At 40.4% G+C, this 17,478-nt stretch overlaps 1 protein-coding gene across 3 annotated transcripts in view; it reads right to left on the bottom strand.

Annotated features, from left to right (window-relative positions):
• The window catches only part of EFTUD1 (elongation factor Tu GTP binding domain containing 1), a 118,340-nt gene that overhangs the window by 63,181 nt on the left and 37,681 nt on the right, over positions 1 to 17,478 (bottom strand). For all 3 annotated transcript variants that reach the window (XM_010830867.1, XM_010830856.1, XM_010830876.1), the window contains exon 15: positions 14,461 to 14,599. In XM_010830867.1, coding sequence (XP_010829169.1) covers positions 14,461 to 14,599 — 139 coding nt within the window. The remainder of the gene's footprint in view (positions 1 to 14,460; positions 14,600 to 17,478) is intronic.

The following is a 17,478-nucleotide window of genomic DNA, read 5'->3' on the forward strand; positions in this document are numbered from 1 at the left end:
TAGAAATAATTTGGAAGATTAAATGTAAGCACTCAGCATGAGAAATCTAACCTACTGGATAATATGTTAATAGAACCAAAATATAGTGTGTATGAAATCCACGTATGTGAGAGAATGACAAGCCTATAAAATTAAGAAAATAAAGATTTGTCTCTTCAGAGCAAATGACAGTTCACTACATGTTTTAAAAAAAAACAAAAAAAAACAAACTCCATCTTATTTTTTTTTCTTTTAAGAGACTTGGGTTCCTAAGAAAGAAGGCTTATCAGAGATACTAATAGCCCATCCTCTCTTCCCTGAATCCCTAAACCTCCAAATCTCAAGTGAAATGTCGAAAGGCAAAAATTAGGGAAAGGCTATGTCAACTCAGGAAAAGGTTTCATCCAAATGCCAGAAAAGTGTGAAAAATGGAGCTAAATTAAAGGTCACCCAGGCATCCTAGAATTAATATATGCCACTCAGGGAGGAACTGGTCTCTCCACAGTTGAAAATAAGAGATTCTGGGCCTCATAAACACCTACAGTAATAAAGCCCTGGGCAGGCGTCTTCATTCCAGGCAAGACCCTGGCTGGGGCACAATCAGCCATTCTGGATGCTGGCCAGTGGACTTCGTTTGAGACAGCCAGACCCAGGGCCCACAGCAGAGGCACTTATTTGAAAATAGGAAGAACTTCTCCCCCAACAGACTGGTACTGGTACAATTTAACGGTTTAAAATGATTTGGTCGTAATTAAGTTAGGAGGCCGGAACAACACAGAGCTGGGTTTAAGTCACAGCCCGTTCCTAAACTCCCCATCACTAGAAATGGCTTAACATGTTAAGGATGTCATCTCTTCCCAAATATATCAATTCACACATATAAAATTATTTCTTACTATAAGACATATGTATGTAGGAAAAAAACTTATGCATGGACAGAAGTTTGGAAAAATACACATTATATTGTATATTCTAAACACCTACAGTAATTACCCCTAGGACAGTAATTCACCTAGTTTTTTCAATATTTACTGAGCTTTACAGTAAAAGCAGGTGATCACAATTTACTTCCGTAAATAAATCAAATGTCTCAATATAGATATTTAATTTGCTGGGATGAAATAAAATGATTTCAAGTACATATGGAAAAATAAATGTTCAAGAAGAGCCAGGGAAAAAAAGTATTAAAACAAAAATTGATAAAACCAGATTAAGAAAGAATTGACTAAAACCATCAAAACCAAACAATACAGACTGAGGATAGAAAACAAGAGCCTGGAATCAGACAAGTACAGCATTTGTAGAAATTTAACAGTGACAGAAGTGGTAGTGAAACTCGGGTTTGGGGGTAAGGTTTATTTGAGAAACTGAGGGCAGAACAGCTGTGCTGCTGGGGGGGAAAAAAAAAAAGCTGGAGTATTTGGCCAGTGGGTAATCCGGTCCATGCCAGAGCTTCGGTGGGCACACAGGGGCTATGTGACATGAAACAGTCCAAGAACGATATAAGAAAGAGTATAACTGCCAAAAGTATGTGAACAGGAGAAGAGAACTAAACAGAAAAGAGGAGAGTACCATGTGTGGTCCCTGAACGCCACACATCTGGGAAGGCGATGCAGCACGTGCGGACAAACCAGTTCCCAGCTGCGGGGCCTGGGTTCTGCCTCATCACGGGAGCCCTCTTAGGGCGCTGGAGAGGGGCCTCGAAGGCTCCTGGCCTGGGTTCTGCCTCATCACGGGAGCCCTCTTAGGGCACTGGAAAGGGGCCTCGAAGGCTCCTGCGGGGGCAATTTTGGCCTTTACAAAGGCCAGGACAATGTTCTTCTCTTGCCTGGACCAAGGCACACAGAAAACCAAGACAGACTCAGCTATCTCTGCTTCTCCAACACCAAAAAGCCTCTTGTAGCCCAGAATTTACCCTGTGAATCTCCCAGAACACCTGGGATACACGGAATGGAGGAAGAAGCAATTCATTTCAGTGTCTACATGAGCCAAAGGAAGAATCTCCAGTGATAACAACACCCGGCACTGGGGCCCCGGACCACCTTATCACGTTAAAACATCACTCTCCTGATATACTTTTAAATGAGAAACGGCCAGACCAAGCAAGGAGTCTGCTCTCATCTATGAAATCAGAGTATTTATGATGAAAAGCAAATGTGTTCACTTCTAAAGGAAAGTTTTCCACACTCTTGCTTTTGTACTTGAGAACGTTTTAAACTCTGGAGAAATAAATGATCAACACTAAGTAGCTCTGGCTGCTCATGTGTTCTTGCAGCTAAGCTCAGTGATCTTCCTATCTGATCAACTGAGTCATCCAACCAATATTCACTGAATGCAGTGCAGAGACTTATGAGGCCCAGTCGGTAAGGTATCTGCAGTCAGTGCCTTATGCCCAAATTAGAGCTTGTGTGAGGTATTAGGATAGTATAAGCTAAGTGTCCACCAATGACGGAGAAAAGGGCTTACTTCCCTAGGAAAAGGTGAACTGACCTTCCTTCCCATGCTAGAGAACTGGAAAAAGGACAAGTACTTTTGAAAAGATCACAATATATTTTATTCAAGGGCAGAACATAGCTGCTTTCAGCCCCTACTGCTCTTAATACTATTCTAGAGATCCAGCTAAGGATGTACCTTACAAATGACAGTTTAAGAAAATTAATATATTTCCTTTTAAGAAAACAAACTATTCTGCCTTTTTTGTGAAGTGCTTTATATTTAGTAATCACTATTATTTTCAAAATAACACTTCAGAAGAATATATACCCAATTTATAGTTAATACCTTCTTGAAAAGGGCTCCCCAAGTGGCTCAGAGGTAAAGAATCCACCTGCCAATGCAGGAGATGTGGGTTCAATCACTGGGTCGGGAAGATACCCTGGAGAAGCGAATGGCAATTTGGTTCAGCATTCTTGCTAGGAAATCTCATGGACAGAGGAGCCTGGCGGGTTATAGTCCATGGGCCTATAAAAGAGTTGGACATGACTGAGTGTGTACACACACACACAAAGACCTTCCTTCTTGTGGGGGAAAGAAAAAATTAAATGTGAACTCTGAATCTACCCCAAACAGCTCATGGCTTTGTTGAGACACATGACGTGGCCTTTCAGGGAAGAATATGGGATGATACCACTTCACTCTGTGTTCAAGCTGGCACACGTGTTTCTCAGGAGAACTTCTCTACCTACCCCAACTTGCAAGCCAGCGCCTCTGCCTCAGCCACTCCTCCTCCTCTAAAACACTTCTGGAGTCAGGCTCTTACCCAAATGCAATAGCGTTCTTGACATCAATGGTGGTAATTCTGAAGTTTCAAGGATTTATCCTTTCTGCCTTGCTTCTCCGGGAAACTAATTCCCTCTGCCATCTCTACTTCAAGCTCTCTCTTGAGGAAGTTACTGAAAGTTCTGATTCTCTGTTAACTCTGAATAATGAAGGATGAGAGGGAGAGTCAGAGAAATAGTTTCAGTAGGAACCAAAGCTTCCCTGGTGGCTCAGTCAGTAAAGAATCTGCCTGCAATGCAGGAGGCCGGGGATCGATCCCTAGGTTGGGAAGATCCCCTAGAGAAGGAAATGGCAACCGACTCTAGTATTCTTCCCTGGAAAATCCCATGAACACAGGAGCCTGGCAGGCTACAGTTTATGGGGCTGCAGAGTCAGACAGGACTGAGCGACCTAAACCACCACAGAAGCCAAAGCATCTGATTTCTTTTCTACACACATTTTTTTGGAGGATTTTTTCAAACAGCCTTCACAAGAACAACAGAATGTTTATGGTGGCAAGACTGAATTTTTTCAATTAGATCAAAAGAGCTGCATTTATTAATAAATAAGCAACATGCTAAATTAGAAAAGTGTTCTTTAATCTTCATAATTATATGCTTCACTTATGATTTATTTTCTTAATATGTGTGACTATTGGCAGTCAATTAGCTAATGATAATGTTTCCCATGGAAATCAATGGTAAATAACCATGTTACTTAATTAACATTTTGCCTTTTGATATTTTTTTGTAACAAAATAAAGGGCATCCTCCTGCTGCTTTCCATTATCTTCATCTGCAAGATGAAATGAAGGATCAGAGGGGTTAAGGACCCTGCCCAAGGCTACAAAGCTGAAAAGTTGCTCAGCTGGAGTTTTAACCCAGAGGATCCTATTTCTATACTTCATATTTCTCCACTCAATAGCATAAATTCTATAAAATTACACCAATGGTGTCAAAGAAAGACATTAACACTGTCGTCTCTTCTGATCTTTAAAAAAAAATCAAATTAGATGACGTTTTAGGTATAAAAAAGGTAAAAAGAAAAATAAAACAGGTGTCTTGCTGTCACCTGTTCTTCAAAGTGGTTGTACCAATGTACAAATTATATTAAAAGGTTATAAAAGTTTCTAAGCCTCATCCCTACAACATAGGACATTGCCAGATTTTAAGAATTTCACCATGCGAACAGCTATCATGATTGAAAAATACATGCATTTCCTTGACTACATTCACATCTAATGAGTCTGCCACAGTTTAGTCATACTAGAAACATATTTCTCCCTCAAACATCACACCTTCCTCTCAACCACATAGTTTGTCTTTTCTGAAAAAATCAAGAGATGTTGAGCCTTTATAATTACTGCCACCACTCAAAATCCACAGTGACTGTTATCACCCAAAATCACTTCAAACTATTTCAAGAGTCTTTACAAATACTTCCTTTTTGGAAAAATTTTTAAAAATTCTATTGAACCATTTACCCTCTCTCCCAAGACTATAATAAATATCTTCATAGCCAAATCTTTGTGCACAATATTAATACTTTCCCTCTGAATCAATTCATAAAGGTAGCACTTTTGGGTCAAAGGATATGATGATTTTCCAAGGTGTAATTATCTTTAAAACTCTTGATACATATGCCAAGTGGTCCTCCAATGGAGGGTATCAATTCAGGGGTATATGAGTATATCTGACAGTCAGCTGTCAGCTGGACAAAACTGAATTTGGCCTTGTCAGCCAGACTACTGTGGGACTCATCACAGATATCTTCCTAAACTGCATGAGCCATTTACAGAAGTCAAATTATGTCCCCATCTGGCAGGCGTTAAAACACTAAGAGGCCCAGTGCCTCACCGCCAGCTGTTTGAACGTGACCTTTGCTTCATCCATTGCCACCTACTCTTTCCTACTTCCTGGATCTGACATTTGATTTGTTAGTATCTTAGGGGCTTAGCTAACTTCCAGGCTCTGACTTCCCTGGCCTCCCCAGGGTTGGCATGAAGATTATGCAGATTCAGCTCACAAGTATGTTTCCAATATCATCTGAAGTGGACTATGACCTGCAGTACACTGACTATTATGTGTAAGTTCTAAATACAACTGTTCACTTTTTCAATTACTGTATCTGAAACAGGCTTGGCAGGGAGGGCCAAAATCAAATAGAAATGAGGAAACCGCAACAAGCTGATGAGCTGAGTCTGTCGAGGTGGCTCAGTGATAGGTGAGCTCGCCCCGTCCCTGCCAACTAGGTCTCAGTGGTACTTCCTCCAGGTTTACACCTGGGACAGCTCCAAAATGTCTAAGAATAGCCTACAGTCCCTCCCTGACGGGTACTAGACTCACGGCAAACTTTTATTGCCACGTCTGAGCAATCCTCACTAAACATCTCATCTCCACTTCTGCCCAAACCACCTAGCAGTCCCATCTAGTCAAGGTATAATCCTATGTTGTGGTTGCTCAGTCACTCACTCAGTCGTGTCTGACTCTTTGAGACCCCATGGACTGTAGCCTGCCAGACTCCTCTGTCCATGGGATTCTCCAGGCAAGAAGACTGGAGAGGGTACAATCCTATGATCTAACAGCTAGCAAAAGTTCACTGTGGTTTCTCCATAAGTTACCACATGCTTTGAAATTTTCCAAGTCTTCCTTCCTCTTACAGTCAACCAGGTCTTTCACACTGTTGAGTTGGAGAGGTTATACTCTACATACCACTCACCACTGGAGCATGTCACTGCATCCTTCAGCTTTCCCCTTTCACGGCCTCTTTTTCACTCTGAAAAACAACTATCATCGAACTGAATCTCTCTCTCTCACTCACACACACATACACTCTCTCTCTCTTTCTCCCCCTCTGCTTTCACCCAACCACCCCTTCAGACTACTAACCCACAGCTTGCCTTTCTTTACTGAAAAACTTCAGCAAAAATCATCTCAATTATCTGTTCCTTTATTTCCTCTGACAATCTAGTCTCTATAACTGCCATGTAAAAGGGAAACATAGTATTTGGAGACGGATACCCTTCACATACCCATTTGTTCTCATATAATGTCTAGAGTGGCAGCAGGCTAATTAACAGTCAATTTTTAGGTTATGAAGTTGTATTCATCAACCTATTCAAAAGATGTTATGCAGTTTTAGCCAGTTGCTCCAGTGAGTAAAAACGTGGATTCGACAGACACATCTGAAAATGAGCATTTTACTAAACCATATGGTAACAATTCTATCCGAGGTAACAGACAAGAGGGCTCCAGCCATCCCATAACCTGCTCAGCTGCCTCGAGGCTAAAAGGAGCAACAGCTTGTCACATTTGTTAAGTGCAACTGCAGTACACGGGTTGAAAAGTACTGAATTAGAAGACATGTAAAAATGTAATAATAAAAAAATGCTGCATATAAAACTAAAGAAATCCAGCCAAAGTTATCAGTAAGATTCAGGCTATGAATACTTTCACTTGGGAAAAAAAAAGAAAAAAAGATGAACCAACTCTTCTAAATAAAAAAGAAAGAGACAGTAACAATTGATAACATTATCGAATCACAACCTGACAACCAACCAGGTATAAATTTCTTTTAAATGTAAACTGGTAATTTTTTTTTTTTTTGCTGTGCTGCACAGAACGCAGGATCTTAGTTTCCTGGTGAGGAACTGAATCTGTGCCGAAGCAGGTATAAGCTGCTTTCAGGAGGTTTAATCAAATTTAAGAGCCAAAAAATTCTTGTGTTGATAAAACTGTTCTGCAAAACAAGAAACAATGAAAATATCCCCTAATTTGTTATTCCTGCATATAGCTTAGTATAAAGCTGATATTTAAACTACACAAATATAAAATATTCAAAAAACTATAGATTGGGCAAACTTACAAATACTATAAACATTTTATAGAAAAAACTACCAAAAAATTGAATTCACTGTTCTATTAACATATTGAAATACACTCATCAAATAGTTTATCCCAGGAATATAAAGCTGGTTTGATATTAGAAAACATGTTAAAGTAATTCACAATATAAATGGATCAAGAGAGAGAAATATCACCTGAATGATGTGGAAAACACCGCTTGATAAATCTCAACATCAACCCACATTTAAAAAATTAATCTAGTAAGCAGAAACAAGAGGATACTTTATTTTCATAATATAGACTAACCAAATCCAATCTCATGGAAACACTAAAATGTTTACAGGAATTCCTCTACCTTAAAAGAAATAAGACATTACTCTTACACTACTCTTCAACACTGTTCTAAGAGTTACAGAAAATGCACTGAAACGAAAGGGAAAAAGCTGTAAATGTTCTGAGAAGAGATTATCTCAAAGAGAAAAATAAACAGGCTATAAAACTGTACAGAAAGTACGATTTTTTTGTATTAAAAATATACTACAGGGATTTCCCTTGTGGTCCAGTGGTTAAGAATGTGCATTTCCACAGCTGGGGGGCACAGATTCGATCCCTCACCAGGAAACTAAGATCCTTCACTCTGTGCAGCACAACAACAACAACAAATTACCAATTTACATTTAAAAATCATCAAGAAGGTGAATTTTGTGTAACTGCATTTTCATCACAATTTAAAACCTAAGTATACACATGTAGAGATTTTAAAAAAGACTGGTGGCTATCCCTATGTAAGAGAGAATTCTTACTTGGCTTCTCTGCACTTCTCAAACAGATCTCTATTGTGACCCACATTATGCTGAAAACTTTTAAAAATGATTATCACATTCTATAGAAATTCCTCCAGAATGACACTGTCCAAAATGGTAGCCATTAGTAACATGTGGTTACTGAGTTCTTGAAATGTGACTGGGTGCATCTGATGAAGTAAGTTTTTTTAATGTTATCTGATTCTAATCTTTAATGGCATATGGCAAACGGCTAACAACTGAACAGTATAGTTCTAGAAGGTAGAAAAGATGGAACTTTCCCATTTTGGATCACCATGACACAAAGAAAATAATGGCAATTTTATTAATCATACAAGAAAAGTCTGGATGAAATACTGCAAAATTGAATATAACAGTGTATGAAGAAAATATGCAATGCTCAAGTATTATTTTCTTCCAGAAACACAAGGACATCTTAATAATCAGGAAATAACTAAATATAATTCATGACATCAATTATAGCAAGGAGAAAAGCTCTATAACCCTGTCTTCAGATGCTGAGAATGCATCAGTAAGATTTAAGTATTTATTCCTGATTTTCAAAAATCTCAGAACTTTCCTAGCATGATTAAAAAATACAAATCTTCGGGCATCAGCAAACCTGTAACTAACATACTAGGAATATATCCATTAAAGTCAAGAGGAACAAGACAGATGAGCAGCTATAACTATTATTATTTATCATACCTTTACAGGCAATATAAAAATAAAAAGAAAATAAGACAACTATTACAAAATTGGAGAATAAATTATCATCTATAAAACGAAAGTTATTAAAAATCAGCTGAAACTATTAATACTAAGAAATGAATAGTAAGGCTCCTGGTTATTCTTTCCAAGTGGAAATGCTGATAATAAGTATATTTGAAAGAAATCCACTAGTAAGTGAATTTAAAGTATTACAAAAGTACTACAAAGGCTTAAGAGTCACAAAATGTTGAGCTTTCCCTTGAAACAATCAAATCAAATCTGCTAGTAAAACTCTTCAAAGGTTTCTGACTCTTTAGTCACCCCACATGAGTAAGGATACACACAAATACTCTCTCCCCATTCAGTGCACACTGACTTCCTACCAACCCAGCAAACAACCATGGCAAAACTAAAACTATTTCAGAAAAAGGCTAATTGATATTTATTTTCTTTATGTTGAAAAAAGAGAACTATCATGTTTCTTCTTGGAATATGCCCCTGAATTGTTAAAGAGTTAACCATATGGAAGAGATCTAAAAGTGTATGAGAGAAAGCTAAAGATTTGGAATCCTAATTCAATTTCCCCTCACATTTAAATAGGAGCCTGGAGCAAACATTTATTTTTAGAGATACTCTCAGCAGAGAACTGAACAAAAGACTATTGTGTGTTCAACCTGGTAAGGTCTCTGCGGTCCCATCTCTACCAACTTTTCAAACATCAGGTTGGAGTTAAATGATTTTCAACTTTCAATTGACTATTTCCAGACCATAAAATCTAACCACACTTATCAGACGGTGTAAGTATTCCAAGTGAGTTATAGCTGAGAACAAATGTGAAATCTGCATTTTTCAAGTGCTAGTAAAAGAACTTTACTTTAGACTTTGACTCTATACACTGACTTGCTCAAGAATGCCATATAATGTTTTCATTTCCTTACCAACAAAAATTTTCATCTGCAGCTGATAAATCTGACTCGGTATCACTTTGGATGAAAAGCATATGGGTATCAGTCATACCACTCTACGATTTTCTTATTAAAATAAGAACTGCATCTTTTTCTCTAAGTTAACAAAAATAAAAAAGATGAAGTTAACAGGCATGCCTGATCACTATACACATTGCTGTCTCAATTTGTAGTATGTGTCCAGCCACAGGCCCGCTACAATATAAAAAGAAAGAAGAAATCATCTTTGATCCATGGTGTGGTCATCTTAAAACATGTCCTCGAATTCTCTGATGTATCTCCCATTGAAGGTGGAGCTAGTTCCCTCCCTGTGAGTCTGGGCCAGGCTTAGTGACTCTTGACCTCTTAATGAAGAAAAGGTGGCAAAAATGAGGCTGAAGGAGTTACGGGCTAGGCCTCAGAGGCTGATGCAGTTTCCTCCTGGGATGCTCAGCTGCAGGACCCTATCAGTGTGCTGCAAGGAAGCCAAGTAACCACGTGCAAAGGTCACACGTTCCAGCCCTAGTGCCACATCCACACACAGTCCCAGCCAACAGATAGCATCAGTCAGCAGACACGGGAGTGAAAAGCACCTTCACAGGATTCCAGCGCCCAGGCTCTGAGCACTTCAACCGACACTGTGTGGCATGGAAACAAGCTGTCCCACCAAACCTGCCTGAATCGCAGATTCATGAAAAATTTAAGACTGCCTTTGTTTTAAGGCACTAGGGCTTTGGGTGGTTTGTTTTGCAGTAACAGATAACTAGAACACGTAGACTAATTCAACCACGTTCGGCCATTCAGTTTATTCTTTTCATCCACACCCCACCCCATCCCACTCTCCCCCTCCCCTCCCTGCTCATCCCCTATGACAGGAAAACTCTTTAGTAAACAACAACGATGCTGGCACGCCTGGTCTCAGTCAGCTCACTCTAGAAACCACAGCTAAACCCCAGCATTTATCACCCTTGCTGGCAATCAGCTTTCTCTTGTGCTGATTTCTCTCTCACCTCTCAACACATCCCTGTCCTGCCTTATTACTCCTCACTCCGAAAGGCTGTATTAAACACCTGGCTTATGAAACTGCTGCTACTGCTACATATGCTCCAGTTTTTAAATCAACGAACAAGTGAAATTTGCCTTACAAACTGGTAACTAGTTCAAGATGTTCTGATGGAGCCACTGAAATGGATTCTCAACCCAACCTAGTAACCATATCAAAAATTTACTGTTCCTCTAACGAATACTAGGAAGAGAAATGTCCTAATAACTGACATAAGGTTTTTCTTTAAAAAACACAAGCCTGAAAAGTTAAAGCTAGGAGCGACCTTGGAGATGATCTAGCCTAGGACTTTTTTTCAATCAGTGGCATACTGACATAATCCAGGGACAATTTTTATGACGAAAGTACTAAGCATTTTTATCTCACTCTATCCTCACTGAAATGTCAACCTGTCATAATATGGCAATGTCAATTGCCATAATGGCAATTATAAACTTGAATTTTGTTTGTATTTTATTTTTACTTTAGTTTGTATGTATCTTACAAATATGATGTACATAAAATTTTGTTTATATTTTATAGCTACCGTAATAAAAATGCATCCATACAATGCTGTTTAATGTTCTGTCCTTAAAACTTAGGATATATGATAAACATAATAGAAGAAGCTCTGAAAGTCCGTAACAGTCTTAGAAAAACAATCAAAGTAGCTGTTCTATTTTTACAATAAGATTGTTAGTAAAAATTACTCTAGTCCAAATTATTTTGGAAAGCTGGGGACCAGAAGGTTATGCAACTGGCCTGAGGCCATATGCTAGTTAGTGGCAGACCTAGGAGCAGAATTTTGGAATACTCATGCTTTACAGTCAAGCACAGGGCTCAAACAGATCTAGGTTAATAGAAAATAATTCCGGTATGCTTCAATTTAGAAGGTAAGCTGAAGTGGCTGGCTGGGTTCCAATCCCTTCAATGTTACATTTATAATCACTCTGGCAGACTATCTTCCTCCCTAATGTAAAGAAACAGAACCATAATGAAGGGGCTTCAGGCAACACCAGGCAAATGTGGAGGAAATATGGTTGAGAGTGTGGACAGGCTCTTCAAAAACCATTCACCATCCCATATCCCCTGCCTTACTTGTAGAGACTGTAAGAGACTCAATCTTTGGCTTTCACTGCAGCTAGAGGTGACCACATGACAAAAATCACAAAGAAGCGAGGATATATAACACACTGGTCACTAACAGGGCATTTCTTCCCAAATAAAAACACCAGTGCTTGCTCCACAGGGACCCCAGGTGTGCCAGACTTAACCCTTTAGCCCTGGATTATGGGGAAGTCCAGGGGGAGAAAAGGTGCCAGGCAGTGGGGGTCGGGGAGCAGCGCCTGCTTATTCCAACCTCAGATTGTGGTGTTTCCACACGTTAAGACTGGCACGAGTGTGTGCTGGCTGAATACCAGCTCCGCTTCACACCTGCCCACAATTCCCACATCCAAACCACTGAACTTCCTCATCACTCCACAGAGCAAACCAGACCTTTTCATCCCAAACATATCTTAGTTTCTAATCCCCTACTGAGAGAGGTGAAAGCTGGCATAATGGAATAATCAGAACACACATGACAAACTGATATTTAGAAGAGACGTATAAAGCCTCTGTTTATGAGCACTTCTTAGTAAGTGATATTTTAGATATCTAATAGACCATATATGGGGCGGTCACTGCCAAAGGTTTTAAAATAACATCAACCAAATCATCCAAAATAAATAAACTAATGACCACAAAAATAAATGAAACATCAGTGCTGTGAGAAGGCCTTGGGCCTGTGTGCCCTCTTCCAGCCAGGAATGTCAATGCAGATGCCATCTTGGTCCCATGGGGACAAAGCCCCATGCTAAGGACTGTGAACAGGCGAAGAGAGGGAACCTGCTCCCTGATGACATAAGACAGCCACGGCACCAGTCCTCAGCTGTCTATCCTCTACCCTAATCTTCCCACTGAGGGAAACTGAAGACTGTGCAGTTGGTTTTTTGATCACTGGCAGTTAAACACAATCCTAATGCTTCTACAAAATATATCTCACTTTTCCGTTTAATTCATTTTGTCCCAAAGTTGTGTGTCCATCTTATTTTTTAACAACTTAATTTGGTAAACAAATGTTTAACCAACAGGCACCCTTACCAACACCCTAGCTCCTACCACTGCTCCTAAGTAACTTCAAAAGATCAGTAAAAGAGAATGAGGTATTTCTCTCTTCCCCAAGACGAAGAATGCTTTAATCTGTGGCCGGTCTCCTGCAGATAGCAGGGTTATGGCTGCCTTAGGAGGCAGATGAGAGAGAGATGGTCTCCCTGCTCATAACACAGCTGGCCTCAGGGCTGAGCAACACACGGCAATCTAGAAATAGACAGAAGGCAACCAGAACGACTGCACGTCATGTTCCTGACCTCTGCTGGGGAGAGAGCACAAACAACGACCCTTAACTGGAGGGGATACGACAGAAACCATGCTCTGAAGCCTTCTTCAGTACTTCTCTTTTCACTTGAACGTTGTGTTAGAGATCTTCCACCTCACCTTCCATTTAAGAAACAAAATTAATTGAGTGTGAGGAATACAGGAATCACAAGGAAGGTTTATAAACAAAAACAGAGTGCTTTCTATTCATCTTCCCATGTCCTTCCTGATAAAAAATGTTTTGCTGGTTATGGAAGCTCATAAGTCATGTAAATTGTTCAACAGCATTTTCCAAAGGGGATGAAAAGAATGGGTAACACTGAGGAGAGGCTAGAAATTCATGCCCCAAAAAAAGTAATGAAAAAAAAATTTTTAATTACGTATTTCTGCAAGGGAGTATCAAAACGCAAATTTCTTGGACTAAAGTGGACAAAATCCAGCAGCTCCAGACCAGCAGTCTAGACCATTTCTCTAAAACATAAAAAGAAGCTGGAGCCCAAGGAGTCCCCCCATAAATAGCTCTACACCTGACAAGGACTCCAAGGGTTCAGAACGGGACCCAGCATTCCATTTCACACTCAGAGTGCCTATGATGATCCAAGGAAAATTCCTTCAGCTGAGTCTTCAAGGCTGCACTGAGGACCTTTAAAAGTGAACTCCACAAAGAAGTAATGAACATTATGGAGATGAGGAACAGTATTTATGAATTTATAATATAAAACATTCAATGGATTAAAAGAGCCTGGAAACAGACAGACCCTTAAATCAGAATAGTTTCTGATACTTTAGAACCAGAAGTGTCTTATTCATCTGAACTGACTTTACTGTCAGCAGAAATTCTTTCTCATCCCCAAATGAATGGAACCTCAGCTTATTCACAGATTTCTTAAGCAGTTACTTTTTATTTCCTACCGTAATTTACAGCAAGTTACTGCTGTACATGGGCTTCCCTGGTAGCTCAGCTGGTAAAAAAATCTGCCTGCAATGCAGGAGACCCCAGTTCAATTCCTGAGTTGGGAAGATGCCCTGGAGAAGGGACAGGCTGCATAGTCCAGTATTCTTGGGCTTCTCTGCTGGCTTAGACAGTAAAGAATCCTCCTGCAATGCGGGAGACCTGGGTTCGATCCCTGGGTTAGGAAGAACCCCTGGAGGAGGGTATGGCAACCCACTCCAGTACTCTTGCCTAGAGAATCCCCATGGATAGTGGAGCATGGTGGGCTCCAGTCCAAGGGGTCACAAAGAGTGGACATGACTGAGTGACTAAGCACAGCACAGCACTACTGTACATGCTAATTACTGAAATGCACTAAGTTAAAACCAAAGGACACGACCCAAAATAAATAAATAAAAAAAAAAAAGAATGAGATCCAAGTCATTTCCCTCAGATATCTCACGTGGTTCGGGTGACATGTCAGGCCACGTCTCGGAACGGAGCACAGATGTGACACACAGCACCACCCTACCTAGCACATTTCCTGGAGGCACCTCCTCGAGGTCTTCCAGTTCCCTTCCCATCAGAAGGTACAGGTTTTCCAACGTACAGCACACCATGTGGGGGACTGGGGGAAGGTCCTCTAATGGAGCTGAGAAGCCTAATGGCACCTGGGCAGAAAAGAAAAACAACAGAAGCTAAGTTAGGAGACGTCAAAGGAAAACAGGTTTGGGTTAATACCTACAAAGTTACTTTGATTCATAAGTAAGATATAGTGCAGTCACAGTGTTTCATGTAAACCCGAAACATTCAGATCTGAAATGGTGTGATATAAAAAGAAGTCTCAGTTTATGAGTAAATTCTGAACTAGAGAGACTTCTCATATACATAAAGCCTGTCAAGAATTACACATAATCATAAATTTTATGGCTAATATAAATTCTGCTGTGACCTGGTAAAAGTGAAAGTGAAGTTGCTCAGGCATGTCCGACTCTTTGCGACCCCAAGGACTGTAGCCTACCAGGCTCCTCAGTCCATGGAATTTTCCAGGCAAGAGTACTGGAGTGGGTTGCCATTTCCTTCTCCAGGGGTCTTCCCAACCCAGGGATCGAACCTGGGTCTCCCGCACCGCAGGCAGACGCTTTACCATCTCAGCCACCAGGGATGCCCTGGTAGCACGATATTAACACACAAAAATCCTCATACCCTTCGCCAGTATTTATATGAACTGTGTCAGACACCACTGGACACCAGAACCACTGTGCTATTATTTCAATACTCATTGTTACTATTATCACTTAAAATAGCTTTAACATTATTATATTGTCATGTCAATTACAATCTTATAATGTCCTTTAAGCATCTGACAAGGGCTAGTGCTACTGGTGAGTAACACAGGAAAATAAATAACTTTGAGGAGTAGTTAGATGTCATAAAAATGCCATGTAAGGGCCAAACAGCCACTATTTTAGGCTGGGCTGTTAACGTGGGAGAGAGCGTGCTGTGACACATCGGAGACTCTGATGAGAAGACACACGACACTCTCACAGCAAAGATGCTCTACATCTAACTCTTTCTACATCACATGTACTCTCATGGAGATTCTGTCTCAAATTATTCAAGATATTGTCTTGAATTATTCAACGATTTTCATATACATGCAAGTGCCCCAAAGGCATGCCAACGAAGGAACCGACTTATCTTTGGTACCCAAGGCATTGTGCTCGTGCTGTGAAGAGGAAAAAATGTCCAAGACATCACATACAAAAAGATAATTATTGCTGGAAACATAGAGTGAGTGGCAAAAAAGGAAGCACAGGTAAGTAAATGCATAAAATCTCAAGAGGAGAGAGAAGCTACTGTGTTAGGGCAGACTTGGAAACTTCATGAAAATGATGGCCTCTGAGGCACAGGCTACATGTACATGCGTGTGTTCTGACTCACTGACAACTCTATAGGGGAGCTCAAGACATAGGCTGGAAGAAATTTAAAATATAAGGATCAAATTGGAAGAAACAGAATTATCCACAGACAGTAGGACCATTCATTTAAAACAAACTACAGAAAAATTACTCCTTGGAAGAAAAGTTATGACCAACCTAGATAGCATATTGAAAAGCAGAGACATTACTTTGCCAACAAAGGTTCGTCTAGTCAAGGCTATGGTTTTTCCTGTGGTCATGTATGGATGTGAGAGTTGGACTGTGAAGAAAGCTGAGCACTAAAGAATTGATGCTTTTGAACTGTGGTGTTGGAGAAGACTCTTGAGAGTCCCTTGGACTGTAAGGAGATCCAACCAGTCCATTCTGAAGGAGATCAGCCCTGGGATTTCTTTGGAAGGAATGATGCTAAAACTGAAACTCCAGTACTTTGGCCACCTCATGAGAAGAGCTGACTCACTGGAAAAGACTCAGATGCTGGGAGGGATTGGGGGCAGGAGGAGAAGGGGATGACAGAGGATGAGATGGCTGGATGGCATCACTGACTCGATTGACGTGAGTCTGAGTGAACTCTGGGAGTTGGTGATGGACAGGGAGGCCTGGAGTGCTGCGATTCATGGGGTCGCAAAGAGTTGGAAACGACTGAGACTGAACTGACAGAAAAATTATAATTAGTAAGACAATTTAGCAAGAAAGTCATACACAGACCAACATACAAAAGTTAACTAACTGTATGTCTATAGATTAGCAGTAGAAAAAAAAGTACATACATATATATTTAAAACAGTAACTTTCAGAATACTAACAAAATATGAGAGAGTTAGGAATAAATAACAAAAGTGATTAAAGATTTTTATGGAGAAAATGATAACACTTTAAATGACCTAAATAAATGGAGAACTATACCTAATACATTTATGGATAGATGGTAACCAAGATGGTAAGAAGATCACAAGTAGATTTTTATATCCCTTATTACAACATTTTTACCCTCCCCTCAAAAGTAACTCCAAACACACCAACTGCTATACTCCTCCCTGCGAATCTGAACATGTCACAGACTAGCACAAACTGCTCAGTCACCACTCAGCATGGCAACAAGTCCAAGGACCTGTCCAAGGATTCACCTGCTGCTCACACTGATGGAATAAGCATTCAAGGCAGGAGAAGTTGATGGCACAGACTTTCTTCTGCCACCTCCTGCACCTCTCATCACAGCCAAGCACAGCAGCGCCCCTGGCTTACCTGCGCCCAGAGGAGCACGATCATCTTGGAAGGCCCCACTCACAGCTTCTCGCTGACGCTGCCTGGCTCCGTGGACCTCTGGCATTCATCCTCTGACCTTTATCATTTGATTACCACATATGCACCTTCTGTATGTCCAAAAATGTTCTGAGACAGCTCTAGCTTGTGCTTTATTTCCCCTTTGGTCCAGACATACTTAGATGCTGGCTGTTCACCAACTGTCAGACCCTCCTGATCAATGTCTGGGATCTGCCTGCCAAGAAACCGCTGCCTATCACCTGCTCACCACCCATGCCTTTGGCTCATGCCACCTGGGTTTTGGATCTTTATGTCTTGAACACCTGGCATCGTCCTGGCTCCACCAT

Source organism: Bison bison, unplaced genomic scaffold (assembly GCF_000754665.1).
Source record: "Bison bison bison isolate TAMUID 2011002044 unplaced genomic scaffold, Bison_UMD1.0 scf7180017859304, whole genome shotgun sequence".
Lineage (NCBI taxonomy): Eukaryota > Metazoa > Chordata > Mammalia > Artiodactyla > Bovidae > Bison > Bison bison.